Source organism: Aethalodelphis obliquidens, unplaced genomic scaffold (genome assembly GCF_003676395.1).
Source record: "Aethalodelphis obliquidens isolate GAN/ISIS:26980383/991018 unplaced genomic scaffold, ASM367639v1 scaffold11, whole genome shotgun sequence".
Taxonomy (NCBI): domain Eukaryota; kingdom Metazoa; phylum Chordata; class Mammalia; order Artiodactyla; family Delphinidae; genus Aethalodelphis; species Aethalodelphis obliquidens.
This window is the reverse complement of record NW_020837955.1, coordinates 19,618,978-19,641,577: the sequence shown is the minus strand read 5'-3', so window position 1 is coordinate 19,641,577 and position 22,600 is coordinate 19,618,978. Positions and strand designations below refer to the sequence as shown.

Below are 22,600 nucleotides of genomic sequence, written 5' to 3'. Positions count from 1 at the left end.
ATTTAAAACAGTATGTCAAGGACAAGAATCCTGTAACTAGCTTAACTAAAGATTAAGGAGAGATAAGGGACAAACTAAACAGGACTGGAGGCTGGCTAACTGGGGAATAGGTGGGAGGGAGACTTTCATCTGTAAGAGGGGAGAAGCTAGCCCTGACAATCAGCACCATGCTGCAAGCTAACACAAATGCTGCCAAGGAGGAAACTCTGCTCCCATTCATGACTTTAAATATCCACAAGGAGGACTTCCCTGGTGGCGCAGTGTTTAAGACTCCGCCTGCCAATGCAGGGGACACAGGTTTGATCCCTGGTCTGGGAAGATCCCACATGCCGTGGAGCAACTAAGCCCGTGTGCCACAACTACTGAGCCTGCGCTCTAGAGCCCGTGAGCCACAACTACTGAGCGTACATGCCACAACTACTGAAGCCCATGCACCTGGAGCCCGTGTTCTGCAACAAGAGAAGCCACCACAATAAGAAGCCCATGCACCGCAACAGAGTAGCCTCCGCTCGCCACAACTAGAGAAAGCCCGCGTGCAGCAACGAAGACCCGATGTAGCCTAAAATAAAATAAATAAATTTATAATAAATAAATATCTACAAGGAGTAGCCAAAGTGACCTCCATCAAGGCTTACAAGAGTCCTGCTGAACTGCCTGGATTGTTCTTGAAAGGGGAGCAAAAGTAGGGAAAAAAGATAGGGACGTGACAAAGCTTTGTGAGTGACAGAGAAAAATGCTCCAGAGGTGGCATGGTGTAAGCTAGGAGAAGCTCCTAGTTTTAAGTGTGGGAATTAGGAGAAATTCTTACCATTTTCTCTTTCTTGGTACCTGAAATTAATGGAGTTCCTGAGTTTGAAGCTCAGCAGATGGCTGAGAAACCAGAACATTTCTCTTGCCACAATGAGCCAGAAAACTTTTATCAATTGTGAGTGGTTTTCATTTGTTTTCTTTCTTCTCTTCCATCCTGGTTAGTCTCTGACACCTAGTCAGACTCTCTTTGACTGCATGCCACTACTCAGTATCACGAGCGGCTACTTTAGAGGTCATGCAGAAGGAAGCCAATTTCATGATGATCTACAGTATAGGAGGTGACCCAGCTCCTTCTATCACACCAACTCTCCATGTTTCTCCCAATCAACACAGAAAGTCCTATACTCTCAAGGCTGTTGCCTGAGTCCTCTCTCACAGCCCTGCTGGACAGGGTCCTTTATTCAGGCCTCCAGGGTCCACAGAAGGACCTTTCCTTGTTCGGGAAATCCAGGACCTTCTCAGTGCTGTGTACTGTTTCAGAGTTCCTAGTGAATGTCAGCCTTGCTCCCAACTCCTGGGGGTCTATTTCTTCCCCTCTTTCAGTAGTCTCCCTAGGTAAAGTGGTTTAAGCGCTACTGATCTTTTTGTAGCTCTTATCCTCTGAGCTTGAATGAAGTAGCAAAGTTAATTTTCTAAAAAGGTAGGTACAAGTGACAGGTCCTTAGAACCACAGGCAGGGCCTCATAAGCCAGGCAATCAGAGGCACAAATCCTGATCTGGCAGCTGTGTGGGGCCAAACAAAAGGCTGGTCTTTGGAGTAGGATCTAAAATAACCCTAGACGCCTTGGGTCACAGGGCTGAGAGGTGGGGGGCAGTTTCTTCCAGAAGGGCAGCCTAAACAGAAGATGGCTCACTTAACAGACCTTGTCTTCCCCAGGACCCCTTCTTTAGAATCTCCTCCTTTCCTGGCCACCCTGGAGAAGACTGCAGGGAAATCTGCCAATCTCATCTCCTTTACCTTCTGGCTTCCATACACTCCTTCCCGTTCCTATTCTCATGCCCAATGCAATCACCACCTCCAGCACTCTCTTTTCCCACCACAGGAAACTCCAGTGACCAGCTGGCCTGAGGTCTCCAATGACCAGCTTGTCTGCCAACCCCAGAAGGGGGACAGAGTAACACTGACGAAAGAGCAGAGGGAAACGGCACCGAGGGCAGCTGCTGGAGGCCGTGAAGAGAGATGACCTGCAGGTGGTGCTCAGGGCAAGGCTGTAAGTAGCTGGGCCTGATTTTTGCTTAGGAGAAGTATGAAGCTAGGACTAGGGTGCCTGGAGAAGCTCATGCACCTAGAGAACCTAGCTGGCACCCAGGATACCTGCTCCCAATCCTGAATGCTTCAACTAAGCAAATCCAACTTTCTAGAAAAGATAAAGGGTTTTCTTGCCTTCAACTGAAGGTCATTTTCTTTCTTGCTAGCTACAGCCTGAGCTTCCTCTTTTCCTATCTCCTTACTTAGACACAAGGACAGCTGCCTGTGTTCTATGTTCCTCACCCTTGCACATGGGCAGACAATAGGGGAAAAAAAATCGGTATTCTAAGTGACAAAACCAACTATAAAGGAATCCAAAAAAGACACCATAAACAAATTCAGAGATAAACAACAGACTAGATAAAATATCTGGACTAGATTGGAAGAAAATATTTGTAATACTGTGATAGACAATAGGTTAATAAACACTATACAAAGAACTCCTACAAACTGATAAGAAAAACAAAAACAACTCAATAAAATAATAGGCAAAGGAGAATAAATTCAAATGTTCAGCCTCAAGGAAATGAAAGCAACAAAATACCAGTTTTCACCCATCAAATAAGCACAAATAAAGAATATCGATAATAATCAGTGCTGGTGACAGAGTGGGGAAATGGAAACTCTCAAACCTTACTGTTGGACGTGCAAATGATTTTAATCTTTTGGGAAAGCAAACTGGTAGTACATATAAAAATGTAATTTGCACATGGCCTTTAAACCAGAAATTTCAAGTTCAGGAATCTGTCATACAAAAGGAAAATGAATAATAAAGACATATGAACAAGGTTGCTTATTTCAGCATTATTAATAATGGCTTGGGGTTTCCCTAGTAGCACAGTGGTTAAGAATCCTCCTGTCAATGCAAGAGACACGGGTTTGAGCCCTGGTCCGGGAAGATCCCACATGCCACGGAGCAACTAAGCCCGCACGCCACAACTACTGAGCCTGCGCTCTACAGCCTTCGAGCCACAGCTACTGAAGCCCGCGCGCCTAGTACCTGTGCTCCGCAACAAGAGAAGCCACCGCAATGTGAAGCCCGCGCACCGCAATGAGGAACCCGCGCACCGAAACGAAGAGTAGCCGCCGCCCGCTGCAACTAGAGAAAGCCGACACACAGCAAAGACCCAACGCAGCCAAAAATAAATAAATAAATTTATTTATTTTAAAAATAATAATGGCTTAAAGTAAGAAACAACCTAAATATTAAATATTACTCAATAAGAGAATGATTGAGTGAACTGTATTATATCTATACTATGGAAATCATACAGCTACCAAAAAGAAAAAAAAAAGTCTTACCAGGGACTGAGGGGCAGGGGAAATGGTGTATTATTGCTTAATGATTAGAATTTCTTTTTTGGCGTGATGAACAAGTTTGAGAAATAGATGGTGGTAATAGTTGCACAACACTGTGAATGTAATTAATGTCACTGAATTATATACTTTAAAATTATTAAAATGGCAAATTTTATATTATGTATATTTTATCACAGTAAAAAAAAGAACATACAAACTTCCAGTTATAAGATTAATAAGTTCTGGGGATGTAGTGTACAGCATAATGACTGCAGTTAACAATACTGTATTGTATGTCTGAAAGTTGCTAAGAGAGATCTTAAAAGTTCTCATCACACACACAGAACAGTTTGTTTCTATGTGAGGCAATGGATTTAACTAAACTTATTATGTTTATCATCTTGTGACATATGCATCTATCAAATCTTTTACACTGTAAACCTTAAAATGATACAATGTTATATACCTCAAAAAAACTGGAGGGAAAAGAATAAATCAGATGGATAATTATATCATGTACACCTAAGTTAATACTATTAAATGAGAAAATATGTAGCACATAATCCTATTTTTATTTCTTTTTTAAAAGAAGTGAAACTTTATATATATTTATACACATGTAGAAAAAGGTATAGGAAGATTCAAACCTGCCTGTTAATATTATTTACCTAAAGAAGGAGGAGAAACATTGAGAGAGACCATTAACTTTTCTTTTAGACACCTCTTTATTGTTTATCTTCTTAAAATGAGCATGCATTATATTTGAAAAATAACTTAAAAAATAAACCAAAATAAATCAAACCTTCAAGGGCACTATACCCTTAACTGCCTCCAGAGCACAAAGAAATCAGAGTCCCAAGGAAACCTCTCATTCCCCACTCTGCACAACCTGAGTCAATTAGTGTGATGAGTAACCAATAAACAATCCTATTTCTCTTCTACAAGGAAACGGATGGCTGGGAAAAACCTTCCAGTATCACCAGCTCATTGCCTAAAGCCTGACCACTCCAGGAGAGGCAAGAAATGAAGAGCTGTGGTCATCCAACAAAGTCTGAGCTCTTACCTATGAGCGCATAGGACAGGAACTTGTTGACAGAGGTGAGTGCTAGTCCAGTGATAGGGCCAGTGGTATCTTCAGAGCGAATTACTTCCAGAAATGGACGAAGGAACACATTGGGCTCAATTTCTGAGAGTTCTGCAAGAAAAGAAATGAGAATAAAGAGCCATCTTACAAAAAGCTAAACCCTAGAAAAAGGCCCTTCTTAACTGTGCCATGAGGCTAGAGTTCTTAGTTGCTGGGACAATCTTCCTCCCTCTGGATTATCCTGAATCAAACCCCAAACACTATGTCATTTTATCTGCAAAATTTTTAGTTTGTACCTCTAAAAGATGAAAAAGCTTAAAAAAACACAGTATCATTACTATGCTTAAAAATTAACAACAAAATGGTTAAGATGGTAAATTTTATGCTTTTAATATACTTATGTATGTATACATATTTTTAAACCACAATTTAAAAATTAACAGTAATTCTTTAATATCATCAAATATTGCTGGGTCAATTATCCATGTCCATTTCACCACCCTCCCTAGGGGTGCACAGGGAAACATCTTGAGTACAGCCAACGTGGCCAAAGAGATCCCAGGATGAGCTGCTTGCTGTCTTAGGTCTTTTGTTGTTATAGTTAAGGTCACTTTTCCTAGAGATAAAGAATGCAACACATTCCAGGAAGTTGAGGGGGAAACTTGAGGTTTATAGTCCCTTGCTGAAAAATAAGCTCAAAAAGAACAAAAGGCTGTGTTGGAGGCAGTTTATAATCTTGCAAAGCTCCTAACCACTCTCTAGCCTCCTTTCTGTCTACAGTAAGCAGAGGGCTAACTGCCTTGAGATGAAGAGGCAATTCATAATCTTTATTTTACAGATGAGAAAAATAAGGCTCAGATAAGACACATGATTGGCCCCAAATCACACAGCTAACAAGAAGCAGAGCTGGGATTTGAACCCAGTCTATACATATGGTTCTAAAACTTGTAAAACCATTATATCTATTCTACTTAATTATCAGCGCATACTCCTAAATTTAGAAGGTTTCATTCCAGGTCTAAGAAGCTACTTTATACTGGACTTGCTCTGTACCCTACTATGCCCAGGGTTTAAGTTTTGTTTTTCTGCTGTGCTTTCATATCTCAGACACTAGCTCCCTAAAAGGCTTCCTAAATAGGCCAGAAAGACTCAGGGACTGGATATGGGCTGCCCCACCTTTAGAGACAAAAGGAAGCTGGGTTTCCTAAGCACCTTCATTTTCATGCAAATGTAGGGAGCTTCCCACTCAATTCTTACCACCCTCCTCTTTGGGTAAACATTCCCTGGCCCCGCTGTTCCTCAGATTAATGCTTTAATTAATTGGCAGATTGAGTAGCATTTTCCAAGCTTGTCTGTACAGTGATCACATCAGCTGTATAAAACCTGCTTCTCATCCCCCACTACCCCCACCTAGAGATGTACAATCTGCAGAAAAAACCTAGAGAAAAACCTTTGTGTGTGTTCAAGATGGTAAAGGGTTGATATGTAAGGAATAGATATATTTGGGAAAGCTGAAATAAAATACCTTTAAAAAGCACATCGAAAAAACTAAAGTCATCTAGTCTTGCTGCTTTAGGAACACAACTGTATTACATACGATTTGGTCTGTCATTTAAAAAACAGTCATGTTTGGTATATTTGAGATATGAAAGTGTTAGATGGAAGACAAATCTTTGCGAGGTGGGATAGGGAACAGATTTTCTGAGCATTCACCCAGTTGCTTTACCTATACTTGTTTCATAGTCAAAGACTAGGTCAATTTTACACCCACCATTTGACACTTCCAGGGCCAAGTGCATTCTGCCTCTTTTTGAGTCCTATAAATTTTAACACACATATAGGGTGTGGGCTCTCAAAGCCAAATGACTTAATGTACCAAAGCAGTAGTTTCTCTGCTGTGTTCAGTGGGCTTGAAATTGATGGAAGTTTGATCTGTCTCTGCAGGGCTGCTTCAACTGAAGATTTTTCTTTTCTTTTTTTTAAAATAAATTTATTTATTTTTGGCTGCGTTGGGTCTTCGTTGTTGCACGTGGGTTTTCTCTAGTTGCAGTGAGCCGGGGATACTCTTTGTTGTGGTGCGTGGGCTTATTGCAGTGGCTTCTCTTGTTGCGGAGCACTGGCTCTAGGCGCGCAGGGTTCAGTAGTTGTGGCACACGGGCTTAGTTACTCCACAGCATGTGGCATCTCCCCGGACCAGGGTTCGAACCCGTGTCCCCTGCATTGGCAGGCGGATTCTTAACCACTGTGCCACCAGGGAAGCCCCTAACCTTCTGCTTAAGAGGAAAGAGTTCAACATGGCATTGAGAGACTTGGAGGGAGCAGGAGTGATACTATACAGAGGCTTGGACAAAGTCCCACAGAAAACTCTCTGGATGCTCTGGATGTGACCCTCGCGTAATATACAATCCAGTCAATGGACAAGGAATCATTAGTCTCACTCCTACTAATAACCAGTCATATGATACCCAAGCTCATCTGTCAAATTAGATAGTTGGAATCTGACTGTTAAAATACATTCATTCCAGCACTTCCGTTCTGTGAGTCAATGCTTTATGGAAACTTAGTGATGGAAAACTAGAAGGGCTGGACTTTTTTTTTTTCAATTCATTTATTTTATTTATTTATTTTTGGCTGCGTTTGGTCTTTGTTGCTGCAGGTGGGCTTTTCTCTAGTTGCAGCAAGCAGGAGCTACTCTTCGTTGCAGTGTGCGGGGGCTACTCTTCGTTGCGGTGCACGGGCTTCTCATTGCGGTGGCTTCTCTTGTTGCGGAGCATGGGCTCTAGGCACGCGGGCTTCAGTAGTTGTGGCACATGGGCTCAGTAGTTGTAGCTCGCGGGCTCTAGAGCACAGGCTCAGTAGTTGTGGCGCACGAGCTTAGCTGTTCCGTGGCATGTGGGATCTTCCCGGACCAGGGCTTGAACCTGTGTCCCCTGCATTGGCAGGCAGATTCTTAACTGCTGCGCAACCAGGGAAGCCCAAGGGCTGGACTTTTTAATGAGCCCACCAGGAACCTTCACTTTCACCCTCACTCCCCTACCCCTCTGAAAAAAGAGGATGATGGTATATAAAATTAACTTTCCCAAGAGAATTTGGTCTAGGCAGAACTGGAGTTTTGCCCTCTAGGTTCAACTGCAGATTCAACTCTACTTCTTCCTACGAATCCAGAAAAGAAAAATTTCTGGTGTTCTACCTCCTGGCTTAGCCTGCCTGGGGACAGAGATTCAACTGTCTAGATCTTCTTTGGAAGAGTAAGAAGAGTTGCCTGAGTCCTTCAGGGAAAAGATGCCATGATGCTGCTCATAGTGAGCAGGCTGAGTAATTTCACAACCAAGGAGACATCTGACACCCCTGCCAAGCAGCCAAAATTCCCGCCCTGGAAGGCTGTCAACCTCAAGGCACAAACAGTTCAGTAAACAGAGAGTGCAGATCAGGTAGAGGGGTGCTCTGAAGGTGACTGATTCATGTTCTAAGATGGGAAGTGAAAAAAAGGAATGGGTACAAGAAGGAGAGGAAATCCAACTCCCACCGGAGAAAGAACACTTGGGATCCTTCTAGGACTAGGCCACCTGCTGCTAAAATCAAGTCCAGGTCCAACTTCTGGCTAGTCAGTGCCCAATAAGAATAATCACAACAAGACTTATTAAACTGTTTCTGGAGAAGCTGTAGGTCACTTCAACACAAAGCAAAGTGAAGCTCTTCAGAGGTTTCTTGGTGTTGTTCTGCTCATACTCTGCTCAACATCAGTGAACAGGGCTCTCAACTCCCTATAGTGTGACATTAAGACAGGTAAGTCTCCAAGTGACTTTTGGCCTAAAGTCAGGTTGAGAATCTGCAGATGTCCCCCAAGTCTCCTATCTTCTCAGATGATGAGGTGACCTGTCCAAAAGGAGATGAATACTGACACTGTTTTCTTTTTTCACATCAGGGCTGCCACCTTCTCTGACAATCTATGTCAAAGGCCTCAACATGTGGCATCATGCACTGCCCTTAGACAAAAGGGAACAATCTCTTCTCAGCATACAGGGGAGCAGTCACCATCCTCCCAGGAGGCTTGTGTTCTCCAGCCTGCAGCAGCCTTTTCTCATTTGGCCAACATTGGGCTGGCACATTCCTGAGCCAAAATGCACACATAAGCTGCTTTCCCTGGTAGCAAGCTCTTTACTCCTGAGTGACTCTTATCAGGGGCGGTTGGGCATTCTCAATTGGATTACGCTGACAAGGAAAAAGTCCTGTGGTATATTATTTCAACACCATTTGGCTTCAGAAATGCTTGTCTCGACCCTTTTGCCCTCAGAGGCTACTTCTCCCTTCTTGCTTTCTAGAGGGTCACCAGCCTGCTCCCATCCTAGCTCTTCATCCTGCAAATATTGGCTCATGTTCCTGGAGACAGAATATCATCATTCACAAGGTAAATCATGTATAACAGACTAATAAATCAGAGCATGTTAAAAATATAAGTCTAGTTCATTTACCCCACTTGACATTACTGTATCCAGAGACACAGTACAGAATTATTTGAGCATAAAAAGCTCTTTGGTTTTGGGCTTTTATGTCTATGCCTCCACATTCCATTTTAGGAGAAAGTGTTTGGTCCTCATATTCCCCCTAGTTCCCCAACCATGGATTGAACCGGCATCCCCTGCAGTGGAAGCTCAGAGCCTTAACCACTGGACCGCCAGGGAAGTCCAGGTCCTCATAGTCATACTTCTCTGACTATGCTGTATCTAGGAATACTTCTTGTAAAAGTCAAAGTAAGATTGAGAATGAGCTGCAAATGGAATTTTTGAAATACTGTTCCATAGGAAAGAGCTGTGCTCTTCTTGGTCACTACAGGACATCAGGAGTAGTGGTCCAAAGGATGAGACAAACTAAACTTTGGTGTAGCCAGAAGCCTCTGGAATATCTGCCACACCTTTATTTCCAGCCTTGAATGGTCAGGTGGGGATTTAGGCTTGATTTCATGAACTGGCTTGAGAGATGGCTGCCAAAGGGCAGCTCTCAGAAAATTATCTAGTCCAGGCTTAAGGGTTAAACCCAGACAAGCCTTTGCAACCCTACCTTATACAACAGGAGAAATGAAAAAAAGAAATGCACTATGCCCAGTCTTGGTCTGTCACTAATTATGCGACCTTGGGCAAACACTTCCCTTCTTTGGGCCATAGTTTCCTTATCCACAGGGTTTTCCTGGGGAAGAAGATGGTGGTGGTAGTACACAGTTTAATGAAATTCTTTAAGGCTCCCTTTAGATCTCCAAAATTTATTTTAAACGCAAAGTACAGTTTGGGAGTAAATAAGCATGAATGCAGACAGTCTGTTACAAAGGTAGCCTGGGGGAAAAGCAAGCCCAGTTTGTTTGTCTAAGCTCCTGACAGCGGATCCTCTTTTTTCAGCTATCACCCAATAGTTTCCCAGATCTGTTTCCTATTCTCAAACAAATCCTTAGTTTCTCAAAGTGCCTTTAGACTGCAGTGGGGATGAGGAGGGGGATTATCTTTGATATTATGACCCTTTAAGAAACAAAGTATGGTGATAACTTAATCACTACCACACCCAGGTACAAGGTGAGTTCATGGGTCCACCTAGGGCCTGCAGTAGAAGATAATGATACAAACAACCTTACACCAAGAAAGGCAAATTATTTTCTAACACTTGGTCCTTTAAATACCCTTTGAGAAGTATTCATTTTTCAGGCTTATTTCTCCCTCAAAGGCCAACCCAACCTGTTTTTATGAATCAAAAAACCAAACCTTAACTCTTACTCTAATTAAACATAAGCAAATCCTGAACTTACACATCTTGGGGTTTTACTGAAAGTCTGAAAATCCCAAGAATTAGAAATCATAATTTTATATCTTCCCCGAGCTGTCTTAGATAATTAATTTGTAGAAGGTCATGTTCATGAGGTCCCAACCTAAGCCAGAGATGACATAAAAACTCCTCTCCTCCTCCGTAGACATCTGGCCCCCAAATGTTCAAGATGACCAGAAAGAAAAGGGTTTTTGGCATTTACATATGTTCTCTGGCTCAAACACCTTTTCAGGACCTGGGCTACCTCTGTCCCTATAGCAGGTCTGTCTCTCCTAAGAGAGACGATAGAAAGAAGATGTATTTTTTTCAGACTGAAATCTCTGATATCATATACAGCCCATAGCAGGCTGCTTTCAGGCTGCTCCTGAAATCCTCACTTTTTTGTGTGTGTGTGTGGTACGCGGGCCTCTCACTGTTGTGGCCTCCCCCGTTGCGGAGCACAGGCTCCGGATGCGCAGGCTCAGCGGCCATGGCTCACGGGCCTAGCCGCTCCGCGGCATGTGGGATCTTCCTGGACCAGGGCACGAACCTGTGTCCCCTGCATTGGCAGGCGGACTCAACCACTGCGCCACCAGGGAAGCCCTGAAATCCTCACTTTTATAATCTCCTCCTTGTTGAGTAGGACCGCCCTAGTCTGCCTGGTATCAGATTTAGCCTACACTTTCAGAAGATAAGACAGGGACTTAAAGGCAGCATACACGTGGGAAAATAGTTTGTTTACTGCATGAGTTTCTCCAATATGATACATAATCCTGATTGGAAGAGAAATGAGCTTCCCACCTTGGGCATTTCTGCTAAACAGCCAGTTTAGCTTGCTGCTAGGAGCTGCTATCTACCACCCTACAAGAAGAATCCCATTCCATTGCTCAGGACAACAACCTTAATTGGCCTCTGACATCAGCAACAGCTACATACTAAACTAATTATCATATGTAGGTTACTTACTTTATCTTCCCAGTAACCCTGAGAAATAGTATTACTGTTCCCATTTTATAGATAAGAACACCAAGGCTCTATGAGGTTAAGTGACTTGCCCAAGGTCATGCAGTAAGTGGAAGAGGTAGAATTTAAATCTGGGTCTGTTCTGGATTATGTTCTTAAATATTATACTATGCTATTGCTATGGGTTTACTATTAGATATATTAACTGCATGACATGGATGGCAAATAAAAATTTAAGACTTAACTATGCTAGAATTAAAGTTTCTTCTGCACCCATCCTCTTCCTAGCCAATGACTAAACACTGTTAGTTCCTGACTTTAGTACTGCCATACAAATTAATCTTCAGGTTTGCCCACGTTCCTTCCTAATCCAAGAGGGAAGAATGAGGCCCCTTTAACAAGGCTGGCAGGGCTAAATGAGGCCCATAGGGACCTGAAACATATCGCAGAGGCCCGAGGATAGACTGATCCATCTGTCTTACTGAGAGCACAAGTTTGATGCGTATCAACTCTAAACACCAGTTCTCTTCCTTCTAGAGGAAACTGGCACATATTGAAAGGAAAGCAATTAGGCTGTAACATACAGGCAAACCAGAGCTGCTGTGGTTCTTTATTCTACCTTGCCGTTTTCTGCATTCATTGTATAAGACCAAGACCAGGGGGCTTCCCTGGTGGTGCAGTGGTTAGGAGTCAGCCTGCCAATGCAGGGGACACGGGTTCGAGCCCTGGTCCGGGAGGGTCCCACGTGCCACGAAGCAACTGGGCCCATGTGCCACAATTACTGAGCCTGCGCTCTGGAGCCCACGAGCCACAAGTACTGAAGCCCGTGCACCTGGAGCCCGAGCTGCACAATGAAGAGTAGCCCCCACTTGATGCAACTAGAGAAAGCCGCGCAGCAACAAAGGCCCAATGCAGCCAAAAATAAATAATAAATAAATTAAAAAAAAAAAAAAAAGACCAAGACCAAACTTAAGCAGGCAATTTGAAAGCCCAGGAGAAATTAAAAACTTCTGTTGCTATACTTTAAAACAGGACATTCACCCCAGCTTTATGCAGTCATTACACTTGGAGCAACTTTTTCAATCCAAATTCCCCTCATAGTCTAGTAAAATATTTCACTGTTCCATGGCAGCAAGAAGACAATTATAGGTTTATCACCAATTACCACCCTGTCAGGTCTCCTCTAGGGGCCCTGAAGGGAAGTAAAAGGAAATAAAAAAGAACTAAATTCTGAACTGACATTAACAAAGTCTACAGATGATGGAAAAGACTGAAGGGTTAATAGCCAAAGCTTTTGGAGAAGAGTAAGAGAATCCCTAAAGAATATCAATTACGGGACTAGTAAGCAACTCTCCCTGTTCCTTAAGTGTACAGAATCCTATTTATTTACATTTATCCAGAAGCTGGAAATGCTTTTTTACAGCAGCATATCACAAATTCTTAGTGACAATTAAGTCTGAAGAATCTTATTCAGCCTCAGACACCCTTTGTGTTAACAAGCTCAAGAACGTTATGATAAGAGACATTTCCCATCTTACTGATGGGGAAACAAAGGCATCAAAAATATAACCAGTAAGGGCCAGGACAAGTACTCTAACCACTTGCCACTGCTGCCTGTAAACACATGACTGTAAGCTGGAGAATGAACAAATAAAGTTTATAGGAGCAGCAGTACTCTGAGAAGTCATATGTTATTTGCTCTGAAAGGTGCCCAGAGAACCTTCAAAACAGCTGAATCTAGAGGAGCAATCCTGAAAGGGTTGGGAAACAACTTTAGAAAACATGGGACAGAACCCGGGTTCAGCCAACATCTGTTTCCCAAACAATATCTGTCTCTCTCTGTCTCTCATTTTATCCCAACCGCACACAATACAAAAGCTGTATTATTCTGGTAAAGTTGCATTCCAGCCCAAAATGCACAGTTAATGTTTTTTACAGCCCACATGCCTCCTTGCGATGGATGGCCACTTTATAATGAAAAACTTTATGCTCAATCAACTTACAAATAATGAGTGTTCCATTACAATGCATTAAAAACAAACCCCAGGGCTTCCCTGGTGGCGCAGTGGTTGAGAGTCCGCCTGCCGATGCAGGGGACATGGGTTCGTGCCCCGGTCTGGGAAGATCCCACATGCCGCAGAGCAGCTGGGCCCGTGAGCCATGGCCGCTGAGCCTGCGCGTCCGGAGCTTGTGCCCCGCAACGGGAGAGGCCACAACAGTGAGAGGCCCGCGCACCAAAAAAAAAAAAAAAAAAAAAAAAAAAACACCCAAATCAGAAAGACCCAGAAAGAAACAAGGAATAGGAACGAAGGTGATTGCTGGAAAGCAAGGAGGAACTCAAGAGAATTCTCTGTAACTCCTTCAATCCTAAAGAAGATACAGTCCTAAGGAGAATTTGGTATTGAAAAAGGCATTAATTTCAACAAATGCTGTTGGGACAACTGAACATCCATATGCCAAAAAAAACCCCCTGCTTTCATCTAAATCTCACATGTTACATGAAAATTAACTAAAAATAGATCATAGATGTAAATGAAAAGCATAAATCTGCATACCTTTTAGAAGAAAATATAGGATAAATCTTTGTGACCTGCGATTAGGCAAAGAGTACTTAGATATGACACCAAAAGCACAGTGCACAAAAGAAAAAAACTGGTACACTGGACCTCATCAAAAATAAAAATGTCTGCTCTAGAGACATACTAGAGAGATGTCTATCTCTAGAGAGATAATGTTAAGAGACTGAAAAAACAAGCTACTGAAAAAACAAGCAATAATTGTATAATTATAATTGTGATTGTAAGAAAGGGCTTGAATCCAGAATACACTTCTTTAAGTTTCTAAGCTCAACAGTAGGAAAACAAACAACTCCATTAAAAAAATGGGCAAAAGACTTGAACAGATGCATCACCAAATGGTGTTCGATGTCACTGGCCATTAGGCAAATGCAAATTTAAACCACCTTGAGGGCTTCCCTGGTGGCGCAGTGGTTGAGAGTCCGCCTGCCGATGCAGGGGACACGGGTTCGTGCCCCAGTCCGGGAGGATCCCACATGCCGCGGAGCGGCTGGGCCTGTGAGCCATGGCTGCTGAGCCTGCGCGTCCGGAGACTGTGCTCCGCAACAGGAGAGGCCACAACAGTGAGAGGCCTGCGTATCGCAAAAAAAAAAAAAACCACACACCTTGAGGTACCACTACCTACCTACTAGGATGGCTTAAATAAAAGTACTGAAAGCACTGGAGAGTATGTGGAGAAACTAGAATTCTCATTTCTGGTGGGAATGTAATGTGGTACAGGACTCTAGAAAACAGTTTGGCAGTTTCTTAAAAAGCTAAACATACATTTACTCTTTGACCCAGAAATCCCACTCCTAGGTGTTTATCCCAGAAAGATGAAAACCAATGTTCTTAACACAAAAACCTGTACACAAATGTCTGTAGCAGCTCTATTCATAATGGCCCCAAAATGGAGAAGCCAAACGTCCTTCAGCTAGTGGATGGATAAGCAAACTGTGGTACAGACATGCAATGGAATACTACCTGGCAATAAAAAGGGAACAAACTATTGATCTAGGCAGCAGTTTAGATGAATCTCAAAGGCATCATGCTGAGTGAAACAAATCAGTCTCAGAAGGTTACATACTGTATGATTCCATTTATATGACCTTCTTGATAAAACTATGGTGAGAGAATAGATCAGTGGTTGACGGGAGTTAGGGGTAGAGGGATGGTGTGACCACAAAGGGATAATAGAGGGAGTTTTCTGGGGAGGTGAGACTGTTCTGTATTCCAATTGCCACAGTGGTTACATGGATCTATGTGTGTGTTAAAATTCACAGAACTGTATACTAAAAAAAAGTCAATTTTACTATATGATAATGAAAACATTTAAGTATTGAATCTTAATATACAAATCTCAGCCTAGTTCACACCAAGAATGGCATTCACAAGATGCAGCCCAATAGCAGGCCCTGCCTTCTAAGACTGAGGTCTGAAGATACTGAGATTATGTTTAAGGGAATGTCCACCTATGAATGTGGACCTGAATTCAGAAACGCCCTTTCCCCTCAAGAGTTGTGGAAAGGCTAGACTGGCATGGGGAGTCCATTTCTTCTCTCCCTGGGCCCTTCTAACCAATAGTAGAAAGAATTTGTTACTGGAACTTGTTCTTTTGAAATCTTCAGTTCAGGACTTCCCTGGTGGCGCAATGCTTAAGAATCCACCTGCCAGGGGCTTCCCTGGTGGCGCAGTGGTTAAGAATCCGCCTGCCAATGCAGGGGACACGGGTTCGAGCCCTGGTCCGGGAAGATCCCACATGCTGCGGAGCAGCTAAGCCTGTGCGCCACAACTACTGAGCCTGCGCTCTAGAGCCCACGAGCCACAACTACTGAGCCCGTGTGCCACAACTACTGAAGCCCATGTGCTTAGAGCCTGTGCTCTGCAACAAGAGAAGCCACCGCAGTGAGAAGCCTGCGCACCACAGTGAAGAGTAGCCCCACTCGCCTCAACTTGAGAAAGCCCGTGCGCAGCAACGAAGACCCAACACAGCCAAAAATAAATAAATAAATTTTAAAAATAAAGTAATTAAAAAAAAAAAAGAATCCACCTACCAATGCAGGGGACACAGGTTTGACCCCTGGTCCAGGGAGATGCCACATGCTGTGGATCAACTAAGCCCGTGTGCCACAACTACTGAGCCTGCACTCCAGATCACGCAAGCCACAACTACTGAGCCCACATGCCACAACTACTGAAGCCCGCAGGCCTAGAGCCCATGCTCTGCAACAAGAGAAGCCACCGCAATGAGAAGCCCGCACACTGCAACGAAGAGTAGCCCCAGCTTGCCACAACTAGAGAAAGCCCGCACACAGCAACGAAGACCCAACGCAGCCATAAATAAATAAATAGATTTATTAAAAAAGAAAGAAAGAAATCTTCAGTTGAAGCAGGCGTGCAGAGACAGATCACACTTCCATCAATTTCAAGCCCACTGAACACAGTAGAGAAACTACTGCTTTGGTACATTAAGTCATTTGGCTTTGGGAACCCACACCCTAACCTTCCGTTCCTTGCTTTAACCCTTGGCCCATGAGAATTAGTTCTCTAAGACCTAGGTAAGATAGAGGCATTAAAAATATAGAGAAAGAATTTTACGAGGGCATACTTTATTTCCCATAATATTTGACACACAGGATACCAAATCCTAACTGGCTAAAGTCCCTTGGCAATATTAATGTTACTAAGGGAAGTGCTGATTTCTACTGCATTCAGCTTCGAGAAGAGATGGGGATAAAAAGCAAGGATGGGAAGGGACTTTCATCTGCCACAAAGACTAACCACCCCATGCTCAAGAAGCATTTGGGCCACCAAAGGCCCCTCTCCTACATGACAATGTTCATTTACCTGCTTCAAATGTATCAAAATGTATCAAGTCACAGTACATACATTATTACATAGCCATGTCCTGAAAAACCGCTAATCCAGCATCCATTAAATTAGGTCTGAATTCTGCTGGCCAAGCCCCAGCCTCTCAGGGGGCTGGCATCAAATAGGGAGGCTGGAGTAGGGTTTCAAACACCTGTTTCAGCCTTTTAAGTGTCCGATTCAGGCCACTGTGCTCTGGCAGCAGGGACCCTGATGATGTGGGTTCTCTTCTCCTGCCAAATCGTCAATTTAAAGAGCCTAGCCCCCCCAAGAGGAGGAAAAGATAGACTGGTGGGGGGGTTATAGCCACTTTGAAGAAATGTTTCTTTTAAAGTTAAACACACATCTATGCTATGATCCAGCAATTTCACTCAAGTATTTATCCAAGAGAAACTAAAATATACGTTCACAAATAGACGTGTATTATGTTTATAGCAGCCTATTCATAACAGACAAAAAACTGGAAACACTCCAAATGTTCTTCAGTAAGAAAATGAGTAAATTCTCTTATGGTTTGCCATACAATTCAATATTACTCAGTAAAACAGAATGAATCAAAACCAAAATACCCAGTGATACATGCAACAACATGGATGAATTCCAAAAACATGCTAAGTGAAAAGAAGCTAGGAAAAAAAAGAGAATATCCTATATGATTCCATTTATAGGAAATCCAAAACCAAAACTAATGCATGGTAATAGAACACAGAAAGTGGTTTTGTGTATGTGTGTGTGGGTTAACTTAAATGGGGCATGAGGAAACTTTCTGGGGTGATGAAAATGTTCTATATCTTTTTTTTTAAGGTGGTTACTGAATTTACACAATCATCAAAATTTATCAACTGAACACTTAAGGTCTGTGTATTTCACTGTATGTTAATTATACCTCAATTAAAAAAAAAAGAGAACTGAGGGGGTCTGGGGTCAGCCTCTCCTACTTGGCATTATTTAGGAGAATGAAGATATAGAAGAGAAGAAACAAATTTGCTTCCCAACTCACCATTCTGGGAGCAGAGGCTCAACAGCCAGCTGAGCTGCCACCTCAGTAACCCTTGGGCAACCTTTTGGGAAAGAAGAGATTTTCAGGTGGTAACTGATATACCCTTAATGGGGCCCTGTTGTTCCCCAAAGGGGTGTCACTGAAATGTCTTCAACAGTGTTTACTTCCCCATTGCTAAAAGTATAATCAAGGTTCAACTTAGAAGAAAGTTCACATGTAACCAAAGTTAGGCCCTCAGTACTTAAAATTCAGGGACTTCCTTGGTGGTCCAGTGGTTAAGACTCCGTGCTTCCACTGCAGGGGACATGGGTTCAATCCCTGGTTGGGGAACTAAGATCCCGCAGGCTGCGAGGGTGCAGCCAAAAAAACCCCCAAAACGAACAAAAAAACCATTCAGACAGTCTTAAAAAAACATTACATTATAACCATAGTAATAGACAAGTCAGAGCTCTAGTTCCAGAAATGTCACCACTCTGTCATGACGCCTTACACAAGACATGACCTCTAAGCCACAGATCCTTCTCAATAAAATGGGCCTGGATGACCTCTATGTTTCACTTTAGCTCTGCCACTGTATGATTTTAATACTCTTATAAGTTCATATGACCTCCAGGATCAGATGGGGAAGGCAAGCCTTGTAATCCTTCTCAGCATTGTTATAGAGACTCATCCTTTATTTTAATGAGGACGCCCCCAGAGGGATTCTGCATTTCATGTGAAATGATTTCTCCCCTCTAACACACAGAGTTAGACTCAAAGAGAACAGTTTACGGTTAGCATGTGAGGTGATGCTTACGCGGCAAACCCAAGGTGGCACAGGATAAAAGAAGAGTAGGTATCCTCAAAATCCAGTGGGAAGATTGAAGAAGAAAACAAACATATATCAAGTGCCTCTTATATGCAAGGTATGCATTGTACTAGACTCCTTGCATACATCATCTTGTTTAATCCTCACAACAACCCTGTAAGACAAGTTTTTAATCTCCATTTTACAGATGAGAAATGGAGGTTCAAACAGGTCAAGTAACTGCCAAGACAACCCAATGGTAGAGATGGGATTTGAACCCAGGTCTATTCAGCTCCAAAAGTTATGCTTTTTTCCACAACCATTTGGCAGGAAATAAGTTGGAGATCCTGCATCTCCAAGGGGCCCTATCACTTTCTCCTTCTTGTAAATAACACATTTCACACATCTCACATAGCCCTTGGCACTATACAGAAGAAAGGGTTAAACCTACAGTTAGGAAGAGGAAATACCCTGGAAAATTGAAACACATGCTGTGGCTCTGACTAAATTTCACACCCATTCTGTTGAGCAACATCCATACTGTGTGAGAAAAGATTCCTTCCCCCTCACCCCGACCCCATTCTTTATTCATTCTGTCACCTGCTGCCTTCCTTCAGACTAAGCTGAGGGGGAGGAAGGGAGGAAGACTATACATCTTTGCTTGGTGCATATTTAAGCCAGAGGTTAGTAAACCCAGGGTAGGAAGAAGTACTGTGTGAAAAAAGAAAAGGAAAAATACTTTCTCACTTCTACTTGGACTAGCACAGGAGGGAGCTCTTATGATAGGCCATAATGAAGAAAGGGGTTGGACTTCTGCTGGGGAGGCTGTTCTTCCTGAAGAGCAGGCAGAATTCAGGAGAACAAGGCCAATTTACACCTGTCCCCTTATCTGGTATTTCATGCTCAAGTGAACACTGAATTTCTGTCCATGAGAGTTATGCCTCACCCAGGAGAGCAAATGGGAAGGTGGAAACAATTTTTTTCCCTCTGCTACCCCCTTCAACCAGATTCCTACTTCCAGTACCAAATCACAATGGGTATAGTTATTTGGTACTGGACGTTGACTGGATATAAGATACTTGTGGGAAAGTTAAGAGCCTAGGGTAGCTACTTGGTATAAAAGAAGGAAGAAAAGAAAGGTAAGGACAAGTGAACAAATGCCATTATGATAATCTCCAAAGATAGTCCCATACAATGCCACCCCTCACATGCCCTTCCTCCAATCAAGAGGTAGAGCTTATGTCTGTTACCCTTCAATCAATGCAGGGGAAGTGACAATCTGGGACTTCTGTGCCCAGGCACTAAAAAGGCTTTGAAGTTTCTATTTCTTCCATTTTGGTGATCTGAACTGCCATGTACTGTACAAAGTCTAAGCTACTGTGAAAGAGAGAGAAGTCATGAGGGAAAGCCCTGGAGACTGAGGCATCATGTCAAAAGAAGCCACGTGGCACCAAACATCCAAGCTACAGTCATAGCTGATGCAACCTCAGGAGAGACCCCAAGTGAGACCATTAGAAGAACTGCCCAGCTGAGCCCTAGTCAACCCATGGAATTATGAGATATAATAAAATGGTTGTTGCTTTAAGCCATGAAGTTTTGGAGTGGTCTGTAATATAGCAACAGATAACTGAAACAGCTGGCTTTTGTTAAAAATGAAGCTAGTAGTTCTTTTGTCCTGGGTATATAACATAAACTATTGCAGAAATAAGGAAAATCTAGCCAGTTTTAGCTAAAAGGAATTTATACTGGGGGGAAATCTCATTCCACTAGCAATTGAAAATAAAAAATACCTAAGAATAAACTTAAGAAATTTACATAAATGGGGGAAAGAAGAACCTACAAATTTTATTAGAGTCACAAAAGAAGTCTTGAATAAATGTGGAAGACAAAACATGTTCCTGGATAGGGAGGCCAAATATACTATAAAAATGTCAAGTCTCTCCATATTATTATTTTTTAAATTAATTAATTTATTTATTTATTTTGGGCTGCATTGGGTCTTCATTGCTGTGTGGGCTTTCTCTAGTTGCAGCGAGTGGAGGCTACTCTTCGTTGTGGTGGGCGGGCTTCGCATTGCAGTGGCTTCTCTTGTTGTAGAGCTTGGGCTCTTGGCGCGTGGGCTTCAGTAGTTGTGGCTCGCAAGCTCTACAGCGCAGGCTCAGTAGTTATGGTGCACGGGCTTAGTTGCTCTGCGGCATGTGGGATCTTCCCGGACCAGGGCTCAAACCCATGTCCCCTGCATTGGCAGGTGGATTCTTAACCACTGTGCCACTAGGGAAGTCCCTCCCCATATTAATTTACAGTTTTAAATCAAAATCCCAATGGGAATTTTTTAAAGAACTTGAGTAAGTGACCCTGCACTTCATGTGAAAGAATAACCAGATAAGGATAGCCAGAATATTTTTTAAAACAACTAATGACAGAAAACATGCAGTATCATTTTAAAGTGAATTATAAAGCTATAACATATAAGCAAGTATAATACTAGCAAAAGAATAGGTAGGACAATATGTAGTACATGATATATGATAAAAGAATATTCAGTAAATGGTCCTGTAACACATGGTTAATTATCAGAGAGTAAAAGTTAAATTCCTGTTTCACTCCACTTGACAAAATAAATTCTATCTGATTAAAGGAAGACAATAATTAATTCACTGAACAAATATTTATGAGCACCAACTGTGTGGCAGTCACTGGGCTAAATAACAGAAACACCTTCATGGGGTTTCCTGTGTAGCGGAACAGAAAGACATTAGGGTTCGCATAAGTATTATGAAGCCAGGTGCTAAAGACTGTTCAAGAGTTAAATATAAAAACTGAAACATATAATAGGTAGAATAAAGTGACCTTATATGAAGGGAAAGGTAAGTAGTTATAAGATTCATCAACATATTCTTAGCAGAAGAAAAGGAAATGGAAGTAGAGCTGAAAAGGCTGAATACCAAGTGCCTTTAGAGGGAAGCACCAATGAGAAACAAGCTCTGAAATGGAAGCACGAGGTGGAGGGTGAGAAAAAAGGAGGGAAGAACAGAAAGAAATGGAAGAGGAAATCACTGAAGAACTAATATAAGATCATCTCCCAAATGATACGATTTTCCTAGATCAAAAGGACCCTCACTAAGAATCTAACACAATGAATAGAAAGACATCCACATCAAGTGTTTTAGAACACTAGAACAAAGAGATTGCAAAAACGTTCCAGTTCAAACACAAAGGACTGAGAATCAATATGGCATCAGACTACTCAAGAGCAACACTGGAAATGAGGAGACAAACAAGCAAAGCGGGGATGGAGTTCAAATGGCGGAGTAGAAGGACACGGAGTTCGTGTCTCCTTGCAACCAGGGCACCTACTAGGTGCTGGAGTGGGACCTCGGACACCTAAGAGGACGGGAGGATTCCCCACACGCCCGGGTATGACGCCGTGGGGGAAGGGGGGGGAGGAAACATGGAGGCAGGATGGGACTGGTGCCCCTGAGGGGCAAACGGGGGAGAGGAGGAGCTCCCATGCTCAGAGGGGCCCACTCATGGCGAGGGAATCAGCAGGGATGGGGAGAGACCTTCAGGGGATCGGGGAATCAGAGGGGAATGAGGCCAGCATCTCTCCTATCCTGCTCGGACCCCAGGCCTGGAACTCTGCCTTCTGGGGCCCCCTCTGGGCCGTAAGTCTAAGCTCCCCACAAAACCCCAGGCCAGGGCCTTTTCCAGCTTTTTTTTTTTTTTTTTTTTTTTTTGCTGTTGTGGCTCTGTTTTGCTTTGTTGTTATTTCATTTTTATTTTTTCTAACGTATTTTTTATTTTTCTAATCTTATTTTATTTTTTATTCTTTGTTATTGTTCTGCTCCTTTTTGTTTGTTGCCTTTTTTTTTTTTTGCCATACTGTGTGGCTTGTGGGGTCTTGGTTCCCAGGCGAGGGATCAGGCCTGAGCTCCCGTGGTGGGAGTGTTGAGTCCAAACTGTTGGACTAACAGAGAACCTAAGGCCCCAGGGAATTTTTTTTTTTTTTTTTTTTTTTTTTGCAGTACCCAAGCCTCTCACTGTTGTGGCCTCTCCCGTTGCGGAGCACAGGCTCCAGACGCGCAGGCTCCGGACGCGCAGACTCAGCGGCCATGGCTCACGGGCCTAGCTGCTCCACAGCATGTGGGATCTTCCCGGACCGGGGCACGAACCCGTGTCCCCTGCATCGGCAGGCAGA

General features: G+C 42.9%; 1 protein-coding gene across 15 annotated transcripts in view; it reads right to left on the bottom strand.

The window, feature by feature from the left end:
- The window catches only part of GBF1 (golgi brefeldin A resistant guanine nucleotide exchange factor 1), a 122,187-nt gene that overhangs the window by 27,064 nt on the left and 72,523 nt on the right, over positions 1-22,600 (bottom strand). For 14 of the 15 annotated variants that reach the window (XM_027112410.1, XM_027112408.1, XM_027112412.1 and 11 more), the window contains exon 4: positions 4,422-4,553. In XM_027112410.1, coding sequence (XP_026968211.1) covers positions 4,422-4,553 — 132 coding nt within the window. Of the gene's footprint in view, positions 1-4,421; positions 4,554-17,615; positions 17,677-22,600 lie in introns of all 15 variants that reach the window. The other variant, XM_027112415.1, reaches the window with a different exon arrangement.